At 39.0% G+C, this 14,894-nt stretch overlaps 1 protein-coding gene across 5 annotated transcripts; it reads left to right on the forward strand.

Moving 5' to 3' along the window:
* Positions 1 to 297: 297 nt before the first annotated feature.
* On the forward strand, positions 298 to 11,790 carry tnk2a (tyrosine kinase, non-receptor, 2a). 5 transcript variants are annotated; one of them, XM_043227006.1, is made up of 18 exons: positions 298 to 405; positions 1,682 to 1,840; positions 2,713 to 3,402; positions 3,572 to 3,749; positions 4,094 to 4,164; positions 4,538 to 4,765; positions 4,855 to 5,007; positions 5,470 to 5,747; positions 5,827 to 5,953; positions 6,037 to 6,183; positions 6,317 to 6,411; positions 6,990 to 7,184; positions 7,715 to 7,806; positions 7,943 to 7,987; positions 8,072 to 9,438; positions 9,515 to 9,610; positions 9,699 to 9,826; positions 10,122 to 11,790. In XM_043227006.1, the coding sequence occupies exons 3-18, from the start codon at positions 3,355 to 3,357 to the stop codon at positions 10,126 to 10,128; spliced, it is 3,255 nt and encodes a 1,084-aa protein (XP_043082941.1). In that variant the 5' UTR covers positions 298 to 405; positions 1,682 to 1,840; positions 2,713 to 3,354; the 3' UTR covers positions 10,129 to 11,790. The 5 variants fall into 5 exon arrangements, with proteins under 5 accessions (XP_043082941.1, XP_043082943.1, XP_043082945.1 ...); XM_043227008.1 differs by having other exon boundaries at positions 4,559 to 4,765; XM_043227010.1 differs by having other exon boundaries at positions 2,713 to 3,037.
* Positions 11,791 to 14,894: the final 3,104 nt, after the last annotated feature.

Here is a 14,894-nt window from a genome sequence, read left to right on the forward strand (position 1 = left end):
TATAGTGTAAGGCAGTGTAAGTACACTAATATAGGGAGAAATCCCCACAATGCACCATGAAAACCAGTGAGTTTGGGTGGCATTTTGTGTAAGTCTTCTGAAGCATGTATTAAATGATAAAGATTAAAATCAATTTATCACTTTAAAATGTGCCAACGTTAACACTGTACCACAATGAAGAACAGCTTTAATGGATAAAATAGTATTGTTTAAATTCCAGACTTTATTATTGCTTATATTTGATTCCATTCAAAAGCTTCCAATCAATACCAAGCTTCCCAGCGCGCTCCTTACCAATGTAAAGCTGTCCCTTCCAAGAGAGAGATCAATCCGTGTACCGAGGCTGAAGAAGGATTACGACCGCTGAGCAGCTAATTCTCTTTCTTTAAATTGACTGTTCAAGAGGTAAGTAAATCATTTGACTTTGAAATATCATTTGCTCAAAATTACACGAGTGTGAGCTCGGACCAAGGCACTGAATGTTCGGGAGTCTATTCACCTCTGCGCTGCGGTAGCCATCCTTAATGACTGCATCATTACAGAGCGTGCGATCATACCAGCCTTTAATGCCTTTTTGGTTACCTATACAGAGAGAGGTTTCCTACGCTTGTCTGAATTAGCTTGTTATTTATGTCAGATTCTATATCTGAATCTAAAAAAGCACAGCTGTCTCAAACTGGCGCTGCCTACCTGAAGTAGCACTGGCCCCGAGCGGACTCAGAACGCTAATGGTTTCTGAATGCTATCCAGATGAGAATCCGATTTTATATTTCCTTTAAAATTGCTATAATAAAGGACATATTTGATATGCGTAATGTGCTAAACAGCTGCAGTTCAATGAATATTACGATTTACTGATTGTTCAGTATAGCCCAGATCATGATCCCATCTGGTTGGAGATGTATTAATTTCTAATTCAGCTGGTGTGTTCATAACTCAGATTATTTCAAAATAAACGTTAACTGGAATAAAATATATAACTTATTTTATATCAGCTTGTTGCCAAAGCTGCATTTCTTCCATTTAGTCTAGTGTAACTTAATGTAGGCTACTAAAATAATTAAATAAATTAAAAAGACATAGCTATAAAAACAATATAATAGTACAATATAAAGTAAGAGTAATAGTGTTTTAATAACACTGCTTTAGGTTCATTATGGTGAATCTTTTTGCCAAAAAATTAAATTACAATTTGAATGCTGATTCAATCAAGGCTATCTTTACTTCAGCATAGGGTTTGAGTGTTTTTTGCATTATAAATGAATTGCTCATTGAATCATTTACTTATGATTCAGCAAGCCCATGTCTCTGGTTACAAATGACTGAAACAATGCAACTTTTAGCATGATAGATATGAACAAATGAGACACCCCCGTTCAAATTGTTCAACTTCTCTCAAATTCAGATTCTAAACACTGACTCGTTCAGAGATGGGCGAGTGTTCAGTCAATGAAATGGTCCTTTACAGGCTGGTTTGATTGCGACTTTGTATGACCAAGACAGGAAAGCAGTCCCACGATTCAAGAGAGAGCAGTTCATTGATGATTCACCGGATGATTCTTTAAATGATTCATAATCATCCTCCTACACACATATCTGTGTGTATCTCTGCAGTGATGTCAAATGTTGCATTTAAACTAACAAGGTTATCACCTCCTTCTATTATATTTAATCTCTGCAGTTTTGCAGCTTGATGTTGACTATTCAAAGGCAGGCTTGATTTGGCTCGTATGTGCCTGTCATGGCCCTGTCGAACACTGGAGTGCAGGAGGACCGTCCTTGACGTCAGCTTGCATTTAGTGGACTATTTCTGAAGACCTCAGGACTGACCTAAAACGTGGTAAGACCGCTAGACAGCACTTTACCTTAAATTCCTAGACTAGGGCTATATTTTGTTCTCCAAACGTAGTATGTCCTGTATAAAAGAATGAATTGTTTAAATTGGTTGTGACATTTTTAAAATACTGTTCCAGTATGTGCTGTGTCTCTTCATTAGATTCAGTGGGAGTCTGTTACATATATCATTCTACAGAGTTTCAAAGAGTGTACATTTCCACCCATGCTGCCTCCTACGACTGTCCTATATTGGGTGTCCTCATAAACGTGCGTAGGGCATCTCTAGAAAGGAAAGAGAGGCCATGTGCCGTTCTGTCTGCTCCTCTTAGTCATGCTCCAGTTGCCAAGGGTTACTGCGTCATTGTCATAGTTATGATGTACTGCCATCACACTCGGCGGGTGGTTTCTGATGGTTTAGGTGTTTGGTGAGAAAGTGTGAATAAATATGTTTATGCACATCTGTGGACAGTTTTAATTCTGGGTGTTTGACATGCTATCTCTCACTCACATGGGAGGCTGCACAATTCATCAGTAGTTAATGGGTCATCATGTACATTTCCTCAAAATAATCAATGACATTTTGACAGCTTCTCTGTATATTATACTGCTCTCTGCAATGACATTGGTTGTGATTGTAAGGTTAAGTGTGTATATTGCCTGTGTATATTCATGTTAAATCTAGCTAGCTAGTTAGCTAGCTATGCTAGCTTTGCGCTGTAGTGTAAATGCCCTGATATGTAATGTGGTGACATTTCCTGTCACTATAATAAGGGTGACGAATAAAAGCAAAAGGTCAATCTGACAATGTTGAAAATGATGTTGACATATGTCAATATAACACTTGTTTTTTTGTTTTTTCTTTATTGGGGCTGTGAGGTTAAGCACTGGGATGGTAAGCACATTCCGTTTTATACAGCAATACCGCATTTAAGGATTGTGTTTGAGGTCTGCTGCGCTCGTACTGCTGCTGCAGTGACTCAGCAAGAGGAAGCAAAATGCTGCTTCTGGAAAAAGCACTAATAATGGATGGAAATACCTTACCGTTAACAAGCTGTGAACTTCTTTCTTCGTCTGACTGAGACTGGAGACCACTGAAGGAGATGAGACGGAGGATGGATGCTGACATGTTTGGAAGACAAGACAGGGGCTGCAATTAACTGGATTTAAGGCACTGTCTGCTCTGATTCATTCATCTAAAAGGGTGGGAATAATCTTTCACACTAATTCTCCGGAGGCTGGGTAGAGGTTTTGCAACAGAAGGCGCAATTTCACATGAGAGCAACTATTGTTTGGTTCGAGGAATCAGATTACTCACTTTATTCTTGACTTGCTTAGCTTTCTTAGCTTGTAAAAGAGAGCTTTTTTGGCCGCTGATGGGAAGAAGAAGAAGAATCAAACAAATATATCTCACAGATTAGAGGAGACGGTCGACAGTTTACTGTGAAAACAGGACACACCCCGAGGGAGCGCGGTTCACTCATACACACACCGCCTGAAAGCACTGCTTTCCATGTAGAAATGGCGGCAGTCTCCGAATACCAGCGGCACTATAATGTAAAAGATGAGGTAAAAGATTAGGTTTACTGTTTTCTCTACACAGCAAGCTTTTTCTGGTTTTCTGATAAAAAAAAAAAATCTAAAAATGCTTAAAATAAGATTTGCTCGAGAAGCAGATTTCTGGAGGATAATAAGATTGTTTATGCTTAAAACACTATCTCTTATGTTTTGTGTGCAGCCGGACGGTGGAGACATGCAGTCTGAAGAGGGAACGGAGTGGCTCATGGAGCTGCTCACTGACGTGCAGCTTCAGCAGTACTTCATGCGTATTCGTGATGAGCTCAATGTCACGCGTCTCTCACACTTTGACTATGTCAAAAATGAGGACCTTGAAAAGATAGGCATGGGACGCCCAGGTGGGTGGGATTACATGTGTTTGTAAGTGTGTAAGATTTTATTTTATTTTATTTTTAAATATATATATTTTTTGAACAACAATTTTATTTTTAAAGATTGTCATACAACTGTTAAATTTTTCATTATAACTGTATACAAAAAACATGAACTCAACACCATTAATAATACATTTAAATAAATAAATATTTTATTATTAATAATAATTAAGTATATGTTTGTTTTTGATTTGGACATATTTTGATTTATTTATTTTTTGAGGCGGGACTGTAGGTGTATATAACAGTACTTTTATTATATATAGAACATATTTAGACCCTCTGGCATTTTTTTTTTGGCTCTGCAGGACAAAGGCGGCTATGGGAGGCAGTAAAAAGGAGAAGGGCCATGTGTAAACGGAAATCATGGATGAGCAAGGTATGGTGTGGATCCAGAAATTAAAAATGTCTGATTGAAGGTAAAACTGATTTGGCTTCAGTCAAAGGGGGCGATATAGAGCCTCCCTATCCATTCATTTTTGGCTTCTCCTAAGTGTGTCATTGTGTGTGAATTTCATGACTTTTTAATCATGCGAAGAGCCACAAAACATCCTAGAAGAGTGTGACATTTTGATGTGTTAATAGCATTTTTTTTATCAAGTCTAAAGTAATTTGTCGTTGATTTCAAAGCTGTTTGAGCATCTGAGCTTCATATCGATAATCACAGATCTTCCATGCATATGAATGTTTTACTGAATGAGGAGCTCTTGCATCTTTAGGGAAGAGGCAGGTAGAATCACCCTCAGCCGTAGTCTCTGTGCTTGGGCCAGCAGGTGTTCACCGGGAAGCGTCCTGACTCTGATTCCCAGACCCCAGCTGTTTTGCGCAGCTCCTCTCCATCCTCGACCCAACCAGATGGTCAGCCAGCCAATCTCACCTGCCTCATCAGTGACAGAGACATCACACTCTACGAGAAACTGGGAGACGGCTCTTTCGGAGTGGTGAAACGTGGAGAATGGCAAGCCCCGTCTGGAAGAGTGGTAGGAAAAAAGGACGATGAGTGATGCTAGTAATGATGAGATAGTAATGATAGAAAATGTAATGCTTAGTGTTTGTTCCTGTTCTGTAGCTGAGTGTGGCTGTGAAGTGCCTGAAGACAGACTTGTTGGAGCAGGAAGAAGGTCTAGATGACTTCATAAGGGAAGTTAACGCCATGCATTCCCTGGACCACCACAATCTTATTCGTCTCTATGGGGTTGTCCTCACACACCCCATGAAGATGGTGAGAAATTATTGAAGTATTTATTGTTTCTATTGATGTCTTTGTTAGGATGTGGCAAAAATTGGCTGAAATATAATTATTTAAATATAAGAAATATTGAGAAAATCACTTTTAAACTTTAAATTTAAGTTCTTAGTAATGCATATTACTAATCAAGTTATGTTTTGATGTATTTTTTGATACATAGGTTTTAGAAAATTTACAAAATATCTTACTTAATATACTAATGATTTTTGGCATAAAAGAAAAGTTAATCATTTTGACCCATACAATGTATTTTTGGCTATTGCCACAAATATATCCATTCTACTTATTACTTGTTGACAATAATTTTTACTATAATATCCTTCTTGATTTAAGATTTGTTTGATATTTCAGTTGGCAGCAAGACAAAAATTCTTGGCTAGAAAAGTAGCAGTGTATAATTTTAAAGCACTTTTTTTCATTATTTTTGTGTTTCAGGTGACAGAACTTGCCCCATTGGGGTCTTTGTTAGACCGCTTGAGGAAGCGTCAGGGTCATATTTTGATATCGGTGCTGTGCCATTACACAGTTCAGATCGCCTGTGGCATGGCGTACCTGGAGTCCCGGCGATTCATTCACAGAGACCTGGCTGCACGCAACATCCTTTTAGCCTCCAACGATCTAATCAAAATAGGTGATTTCGGCCTAATGAGAGCCTTGCCTAAGAATGATGATCATTATGTGATGCAGGAGCATCACAAAGTCCCCTTTGCCTGGTGAGAAAAATAATACACCACTTACTTCTACTTACTATTAACTCCATCAACCCATGCCAACATGCTCTGTGCATTGCAGGTGTGCTCCAGAAAGCCTTAAGACCCGAACCTTCTCCCACGCTAGTGATACTTGGATGTTTGGAGTAACATTATGGGAAATGTTCACCCATGGACAAGAACCTTGGGTTGGACTTAATGGTAGCCAGGTATAATGTCATACCTGAGCCTGAGATTTATTTTTCAGTGAGTTAAGTCTGTGTGACATTTGTACATTTGTCCTTCTGTATAGATTCTCCATAAGATCGATAGGGAGGGAGAGAGGCTCATCAAACCAGAGGACTGTCCACAGGACATTTATAATGTCATGCTGCAGTGCTGGTCGCCCAAACCCGAGGACAGACCGACATTTGTGTCCCTCAGGGACTTCCTTGTGGAGGTAAAGTGTCAGATAGTAGACAGCAGATGGCAATAATGGATAGAACCTCCTTTGGTCAAGGTCTTGCACGCACACAAGAATGTCAAAATAATTATTGGTTGTTTTAATTAAAGTCTTTCTAATTTGTTTATAGACAATGCCCACAGACATGAGGGCACTACAGGACTTTGATGAGCCAGACAAACTCAAAATTCATGCTAATGACATTATCACGATAATTGAGGGGAGGTGAGGACATATTTTGGTGATTTTGTCACTCTGGTGCTTTTGTATATATATGGAGGGCCAGTGTCCTTGAGAGTTTAGCTCCAACTTGCCTCAAGACACCTGCCTTGAAGTTTCAAGCATTCGCCTTTTTCTTCTACCATTTGTAATTTCTATTGGTATAGCTTCTGGTCTCATTTGTGTTCAGCCATCTTTAGCTGTACAAAACTGTTTGATATTTAAAATTGATCTGTCTTATGTTATGTAGAACAAACAATTTGACCATTTCCTGCACTTTGTTATTTTCTTCGTTATTTACATATAGCATTTAATAAACCAGAAGCCTCACACAAAGGCTAACTTCCGCATTGAGAAAAAAGGTGGATACCATGCAAAACCTTGATTAGCTGCTTCAGGTGTGTTTGATTAGGGATGAAGATAAACTCTGCAGGGCACCAGCCCTACAGGAACAAATTTGGTATCCCCTGCCGTAAAGTAATAAACTTGGATGTGTAGGTGTCTTTCACCGTCTATGCTATAAACATGAATGCTAAACAGCCACCTTTAAAAGTTTATAAATCCATTTTTTGTCTGTGCCACAGAGCAGAGAACTACTGGTGGAGGGGTCAGAACAGACAGACCCTGAAGGTAGGACAGTTCCCTAGGAACGTGGTGACCTCTGTGGCCGGTCTGTCTGCTCATGACATCAGCCGACCTCTCAAGCACAGTTTCATCCACACAGGCCATGGAGACACAGACCCACATCGTAGCTGGGGTGCCCCTGACAAGATTGATGAGTAAACTACCATGATCTTTTACAAGTTACCTTTTGTTAGCAGACTCTAGGGAATATTCATCTCTCAAGAAACAGACTGCTTTACTTGTGTCAACCACTAGAGAGCAGCAATATATTATTGTAAACTAGCATCACTCAACCTTTTTGACTCAACCTTTTTCACTCAAGTCCCCTGTTGGCACAATATTCTAAGGCTTCTTGATACAGCTGATTTTCTGTATATCTACTGTCATTTTTCAAACTTTTTTAGCAGAAGCTAAAAGCTTTGATATATCAATTAACCATGTTTTGCGAGTTCAAATGTTTCAAGGACTAAATGATCTTCAATTAAAAACAGCTAAATCTGAAAAACAGCTATTGGGGGAGAAATTATATTAAAATTATTTTCAGTTTACTTCTATATATTATGTTTTTTAATTTAAAATTAGAGGTCCCTTAGTGGACCCTCGCCCCTTTGTTGGGAACCAGTGAAAAATTATGAATATATAAAAAGGTAGGTTTTGTTATTTATCCAGTGTGCTTTGTGTTCAGTCTGTACCTTGGTAATCCTATGGACCCACCAGATGTTCTTGGGATGGATTCAAATGCTGCCAAGCCCACTAAACTTCCAAACCGGGCTAAAAGTAAGCAATCTATCTTATATCTTGTCTGTCTGATCTTGATGAGTTGGACTGTTCTGTTCCTCTTCACAACTTCTCTCTTTTCCTCTGCTTATCTTTTTCTTATTTCTGATCTTTTCTGCTTCCACTGTTGTGTCAGAACAACCTCCTCCTAGACCTCCTAAACCAGCCGTTCTTCTTAAGAGTAAGAACCATTTCTCTTCTTCACTGCAATCAATGCATTACAAAAGCTAATTACCTAAAATTTTGCCCGATGACTTGTTCCCAGAACCATTTTACGACTCTGTGCTGGACAACGATGATGACCTGATAGTGACAGGTGTGAAGAAGCTTTCTCTTAAGACTCCCACCTACCTGAGTTTGCGTCTCCGACCTTGGGAAAGCACTAGTCCTAGCGACCGCCTTAGTGAAGTCTCGCTTATTGACTTTGGAGATGATAGTTTCAGCTCTACATCACCTTCCCCCATTACTGAGACACCCAACCCCAGCACACCGAAGCCACCTGCGTCCTACGGCGCTTCAATCTTGGATATGGCGCCTCCGCAGAGCCCCAATCGAGCGCTGCCGAACCCCATGCACCCTACTCCAGTGGTGGACTGGGACATGCGGCCCCTGCCTCCTCTTCCAGCATACGACGAGGTGGCTGTTGAGTGTGCAGAGCAAGAAGACATTGAAGTAAGCTCCATTAATGCATCTGTTTCACAGGAAGACGTGGTATCCGAACAGACACAATCAGAAGAAGGCATTACAATGGATGGTAAACGCAACATTGAGGACAATCTCTTTCTACCAAACAAGCGTGCTGAGGAAACCCACTCCTTTTCCCAATCAGCAGACATCTTCAAGGAGCTACAAAGGGAGGTGATGGTGAAGCTTCGGGTTCCTCCAACTGGACGTTCCCTCCCTTCTTCACCTCTTCCAACTCCTTCAGCTCTTGCCCCGCATCGTCAGATCATCTTACCCTCCTCCTATGACGATAAGCCTCAGATTCCTCCAAGAATCCCCATCCCGCCCATGCGACCCTCTAAGCGGGCAGGAATATACGGCAGCAGATTGTCAGTTTCCCTTGGAGACAATGAAGATGGGACCCGATGTCCTCCTCAGATACCCCCAAGGGATCACGCTCTGTCTCAACCCAACTCTCGGGCTCCAAGCCCTATGGCGCCACAAGGCGGCTCCCCTCAGCAAAGATCCAGCCTCTGTTGTGTTGGATCTCTGGGTTCCTGCCTGTCTCCGTCATCTTATTCTTCTGCGCCATCCAGCTCCTCTGCCATGTCTTCTACGTCTACGGCCACCACTACAAGTTCTCAGTACGGCTCTACTCAACTGGCCCAGACTCCAGCCAAGAGTCCTTGCATCCTTCCTATCGTGTATGGTGGTGTAAAGGCCAGCAGCACTCATTACTACTTGCTACCTGAGAAACCAGCATACCTGGACAAGTACGACAGGTTCTTAAAGGACTCAGAGGGAAACGAGGAAAAAAAGACTACAAACATGGCCACTGTGAGACCCATGGTTCAACAGCAAGTTAACAGGCCCAATGCCTCTCCCAGCCACACCAGTGGGACTTCTAACAGTCTTGCCTGGCCGAGCAGCACCCAAGCAGGTGCCTACAATCGTGTAACGCTCCAACAAGTAAGCAACTCAACTTAATAAGCTCTCACCATTGGCGTAATGGAATTGTGAGATGACTGATTAGGTGTTTCTGTAGGTCCAGGAGGCAGTTCACGGAGTAACTGTGGAGGAGTGTCAAACAGCCCTTCAAGCGCACAGCTGGAACGCTCAGGAGGCTGTAAAATATCTGAAGGTATCTGTGTGCTTCTTTTTTAGACTTAAAAAAGGCAGGTACTCATGTATAATGAGAGTTTTTACACATATATTGATTCTTGATGTAGGTGGAGCAGTTGTTTCGATTAGGTTTGAAGGCTCGGCCTGAATGCTTGGAAGCTCTGGAGAGATGCAGCTGGAATCTGGAGCAAGCCTGCACCCAAATGCTGGACTCCTACGGTCCATCTAGACATAGGTAGAATGTGATGATTAAATGGATCAAATAAAATTAAAATTGTCACCAATTACTTGCTCTAATGTCATTCCAAAACTATATGAATTCTGTGGAACATTATAAAGAACATTTGAAAATATCTTTTTTTTTGGGTCATACAATGAAAATAAGTGGAGTCCAGTGTTGTTTTCGGGACCCCATTGACTTTCATTGCATTGAAAAAACTCTTCAAATGGCTTCTTTTGTGTTATACAGAAAAAAGAAAATAGAAAGAATACATTCATAACCTCAATGATATCTCCCTGATTTGTGTCAGGTTCTAATGGCTGGAAGAAGAAGAACAGAGCTGATCTCCATTCCACTGCAGCTAATAAGAAATGAGTTTCATCTACAGCTCATTGACTCTGGACCAGTATATACTGTATGTGCAGGTCATTTGAATATTCATTGCTCTACTGCTTATAATCAATGCAAGACAAATGCAAAATTCACTTACTTGAAGTACATGCAATGTGAACAGTTAAACCATGCCAGATTGTGTTTTATATATTTGCTTAAGTTTTAAAATAGAAAAAAGTGTGCTTTTCACTGCACCATATGTGACTTTCAGCCTGTAAAATGTTCGTAGTTTATTTATTCTGAATATTTTATCCAGGGACATAGGGGATAATCTGAAAATTAGAGACACAATGTGAATCTTATTAGCACAGCTAATGAATATTATTGAGTGACTTGAGTTGTATTGGTCAATATGCCACTTATGTAGACATTGCAGGGTATATTAAAGAGACACAATAACCTTTTTAATGGATGTATTGACTATTAAGGTGTGGTCACATTTACAGTTGTTCAGATTTTCATGGGTGAAATCTGTCATTTCAAAAGGAATCCAGTGTAATTTCGCACAAGGCGAGCTGCTTCTGTGCGAATTTTATCGAAACTTTGATAATGTTGACCGCACCTTTTATGCTCTTATTTATGCATAATGCTCGTACATCTGTTAACTCTCATACATGATGTTGCATGCAGATGACAGGCCTTGTTGTTGCTTATTTAAGCCTCCACTAGTTTTTTGTTTATTTTATTCCATTTAATGTTGTTATTAGTCATGGCCTTGGACAGCGCAGCCACAGATCACCCACAGTTGGTTTGTTAATAATTGTCAATAAATTTAGATGGTCTCAGGATGATATTTTCGCTTCTAAGTGGGTGATTCTTGGCCTAAATCAGATGGGATGAAAACGAGATGCATCAAAATTTTGTGTAGCCAGGTATATGTTAGAATAAATCCATTTTCATGTGCCACGATGACAGCACGTAATACACATTATAAATGTACCTATTTTATTAATTTAATAATTGTTAGTTATTGATCTTCATTGTCTTTTTGATCACAGAAACACTTAAGACGTAATGCCATTTGTTCTCAAATGTTGATTTAGCTTACCTTTAAGTAAGCAACTTTGAACTCCATTACGCATTATGCGATTTTGCTCAGGTTCATAAATCACCGAAGCTTCACTTAGTCTCTGTGTGAAGACGGGAAGTTTGTGTTAATGAAATGACCTTATCTGTTACATGAGTGGAACTGAATAACAGCTTTATGTGCATTTTTCTTCTGTCAGAACATGTTGACTGCATGTTACCCGCTTTAAATCAATCACACACAGACGTCTGGCTAAGCAAATTGAGGCTTCTGCTCTGTGCTCTGTAATTTTCATCTGCCTCTTGTCCAGATGCTCAGTATTGTTGTTATATTTTACCTGCACTGGTTTTGTGTTCATGTCTATGCAATTGCTGTTGCAATTCAGTTTTGGGAATATAGCCTGTGTCAGTGCTCACCTCATGTAGGTTGCATCCCACTTTTTCTGAAGTGAATGGCAGAATGCTGGGCTTACTGTAAAAGCTTTATAAATGTTTGTTGTATTATTATTATCTATCTGTATTTTTGTATGGAGAAAATATTAAAAAATGCAGTGACTGGGTTTTAATTTCACCTGATTTTGAGCAATAATGGCTGCTATTTAAAATCAAATGCTGAACATCGTCTTTGTAAAGCGGGACTCATTTATTTTAGATTGGAAATACAGGTCCACTGTGTCTTGAAGCGGAGCTGCACCATTAGGCCCACTTAACTCTTACGGAACATCTACACATTATTCAAATGTACACCTTGGTGGTGTCTAGAATATAAATATATTTTTGCAAAATATAAAAAGTAGAATAAATTGCTGTACTTTATTTTTGTAAAATTTGAATTGGTATTTTACAAGACATCAAAATGGCACCACCACTATTTCTTAAAACCACCATTAGATGTCAGTATAATGCTTAAAATGAAGAATTGCATTAAAAGTTTCATAAACGGGGCTTGGCCTGAAACAAGATAGGCCATAGTTCAATTATATTAAGTAATTTTTATTAACACACTTTAGGAAATAGCATTACTGGTTTAAGATCATTCGGTGTAGGTTTGTTTCAGTTAAAACAGCTCAGATTTTTAAAACCGTGGGAATGGTTTCATAATTATGACTTAGTAGCCTTAGTAGGCTAGTCTTTTTTAATGTCATAAATGTTTACAAACAAATGGCAAAAATGGGCTTCTAGCAATCTATTTAAATATGTTAAAACTGTTAACTTAAGTCCTCAACTCCATGTGGTACATATTTAAATGAACTGAAGATATTTTAAAATCTACGTCAGCAAAGTTTTTAATTCAGTCGATGTTTAGACTCAGCCTATTTATAGCTTACTTTTGTTAGAGTCAATATTCTGTTGTTAATTTTATTGTACTCAATGGAAATATCTCCTTTGTATAGAGAAACAAATTAGCCTATTAATAATTTGACACTTAGTAATGACTTCCGAGTTTTGCTTCGTAAGCTATTTGTTATCTACAAATTAGTTTTCCCAAAAGTCTAGAAATTTGTCTTGTTTTTCCAAAACCCTATGTGAAACTAATTAAAACGGATTTTCTCCTTTTAAAAATATACAGTTTTATGTAATCCAACCTGTGGTTATTATAGCGTGGTTATTACAAATTATACATTTTTTACTATGTAAAAATGTTCATTGTTGTTGTTATTTTTAAGATGGCGAGACATGTTGTTGCAACAATTTGTTAACCTAAAACCTTTAGTGTTGTCATTTATGGATTATTTCACGGCAGGCCCTAAATAATAAATGACACTTATTTGTTGGTCTGCTAAATCAATACTCAGTCAATAGTGAGATTGTGAAGGTGGGCAGGTTCTCAGCTTAACACCTAAGACAGGTTAAAGCTTTTTCTGTTTCAGATGCTGGTTGATTAATTGAATCGATATTTAGATTTGTTAGATAAAGCTCAGAGTGCCCGAACCAGTTTGATTCAAACTGGATTGGTGACACTGGTCTCGTTTTGTTCTTCATTGTTTTACCCTTTGCAAACCAAAGCAAGTTAATATAACTTGAATCTCTTTATGCTTTCCACCTGTTCTAATTTGATGTAGTTTGCCAGTCGTGATAAGGCCAATGAAAATTACCAAGAGTTTGTGAGAAAGAGAGTTTGTGAGTCTCAGCTAGCCTTGTGACTTGTCACAGTTTTGCAGGTGCTTGTCACACGCCAGGGTTTCTTAATTAGAAGGTGCCACTGAATCCTGCTTTGCAGTCCTGGAGGTGTTGGTGGGAATGTCTGTTTGGCTGAGGTGAGCAATTTGGTAAAAACAAATTAGGTAAATAAATAAATAAATAAATGCATAATATAAGACAATATAATAAGTCTTTGTTGACCTTCCATGCGTGTCAACCTGTTGTTTGGGACTCCCAAAACCAAAATATAAATCTTTCATAACCCATAATAGGGGCACTTTAATCAAATATCAGTATCTTATCATGTTGTGTGCCTGCTAGCTTTGCTTTTAAGGAAGAGAAATCAAGAAACTCCTCCTCTGACCACACCCCTAAATGTGAGAAAGTTCATTTATACACATTAGCTGATAATTTGCCAAAATATGCAATAGTAATAAAAATTATATGTGCTCCAGTGCTTTTGCAGTTGGTTCTAATAGACAGGAGTTGAAACTGTATTAATATTTTCAAGACATTTTTATTCACACTTGCATGACAAACAGTTCTGGTTTCTGTGTTGGGTTGCCACTTGATGTCCAAAGTAAAGCCCTGAAGCAAAACCAATTGAGAACCACTGATCTAGAATATTTTAGAAGGCATGAGAGTGAACCGTGCAATAAAAAATTCCATTCAATAATTTCTTTGTTTATTAAAACCCTGTGGCGCAAAAAGATATTGAAATGGCCCCGATGCATATTACTGGGATACTCCAGGAGACCTAAGACGTTTGTTAAAACATTTTATCGAAAAATACGCACTGCATTCGTGTAATATCCGATGACTCTTGTTCATGCTGAGATTAGACATTAAAAGCGATGCCACAGGTCAGATCTGTGTCTACTGCAGACCGGTTTCTGCAAACCGCTATCACAGAAACATCTCAGACAGCTGAGATTCAGATCGATAACACTCCTGTTGTAAACAAAGCTGCTGTGCTTCCTCTGGCCCGTGAGTTGCCCTCGTATATCAAAGCAGTTGGTGATATTTTAAACCTTTATATACAGGATTTTTCATCATCCTCTAAATCTCTGGAGGAAGATGGCACAGTTGGATAAACTAAAAGGTGTGCTTGTTTATTATTACCAAGAGGTCTGAAAGTGCTGTCTGCAGTGGTTGTTTGTCTATACAGGGAAATGGGACATATTCCCAGCCTTATTGTCTGGTGTTTACTGGAGCATTAAAAGTTGTGTCGGAGACCTAAAAGTTCTGTGACTCAATGCAAAACCTGAGTATATTGATCTCATCACACTCAGATGATGCCTGGCTCTTCCCCGAGCAGGAGAAAGGTTCAAACCCAAGGGCTACAAGGAAGGCTGGGCGATAACAATAATTATTGTAATATAATTGTCGTCAATGGAACAATAGCATGAGTTTGATAAATGTTTGAAATAATGTTTTTGTGACATATGAAACTGCGTTAATGTCGCTTAATGGACTGAGCATTTATCCAAGAAATTCTCAAAAATTCTCAAAAATATTTTTT

This window comes from Puntigrus tetrazona, chromosome 24 (assembly GCF_018831695.1).
Source record: "Puntigrus tetrazona isolate hp1 chromosome 24, ASM1883169v1, whole genome shotgun sequence".
NCBI classification, from domain to species: Eukaryota; Metazoa; Chordata; class Actinopteri; order Cypriniformes; family Cyprinidae; genus Puntigrus; species Puntigrus tetrazona.

Bases quoted from the DNA above. Each gene is read 5' to 3' on its own strand.
- tnk2a (XM_043227006.1), top strand. From the start codon at position 3,355: ATGGCGGCAGTCTCCGAATACCAGCGGCACTATAATGTAAAAGATGAG. The intron at 3,403-3,571 runs GTAAAAGATTAG...TTTTGTGTGCAG, and splicing joins ACTATAATGTAAAAGATGAG to CCGGACGGTGGAGACATGCA. The intron at 5,008-5,469 runs GTGAGAAATTAT...TTTGTGTTTCAG, and splicing joins TCACACACCCCATGAAGATG to GTGACAGAACTTGCCCCATT.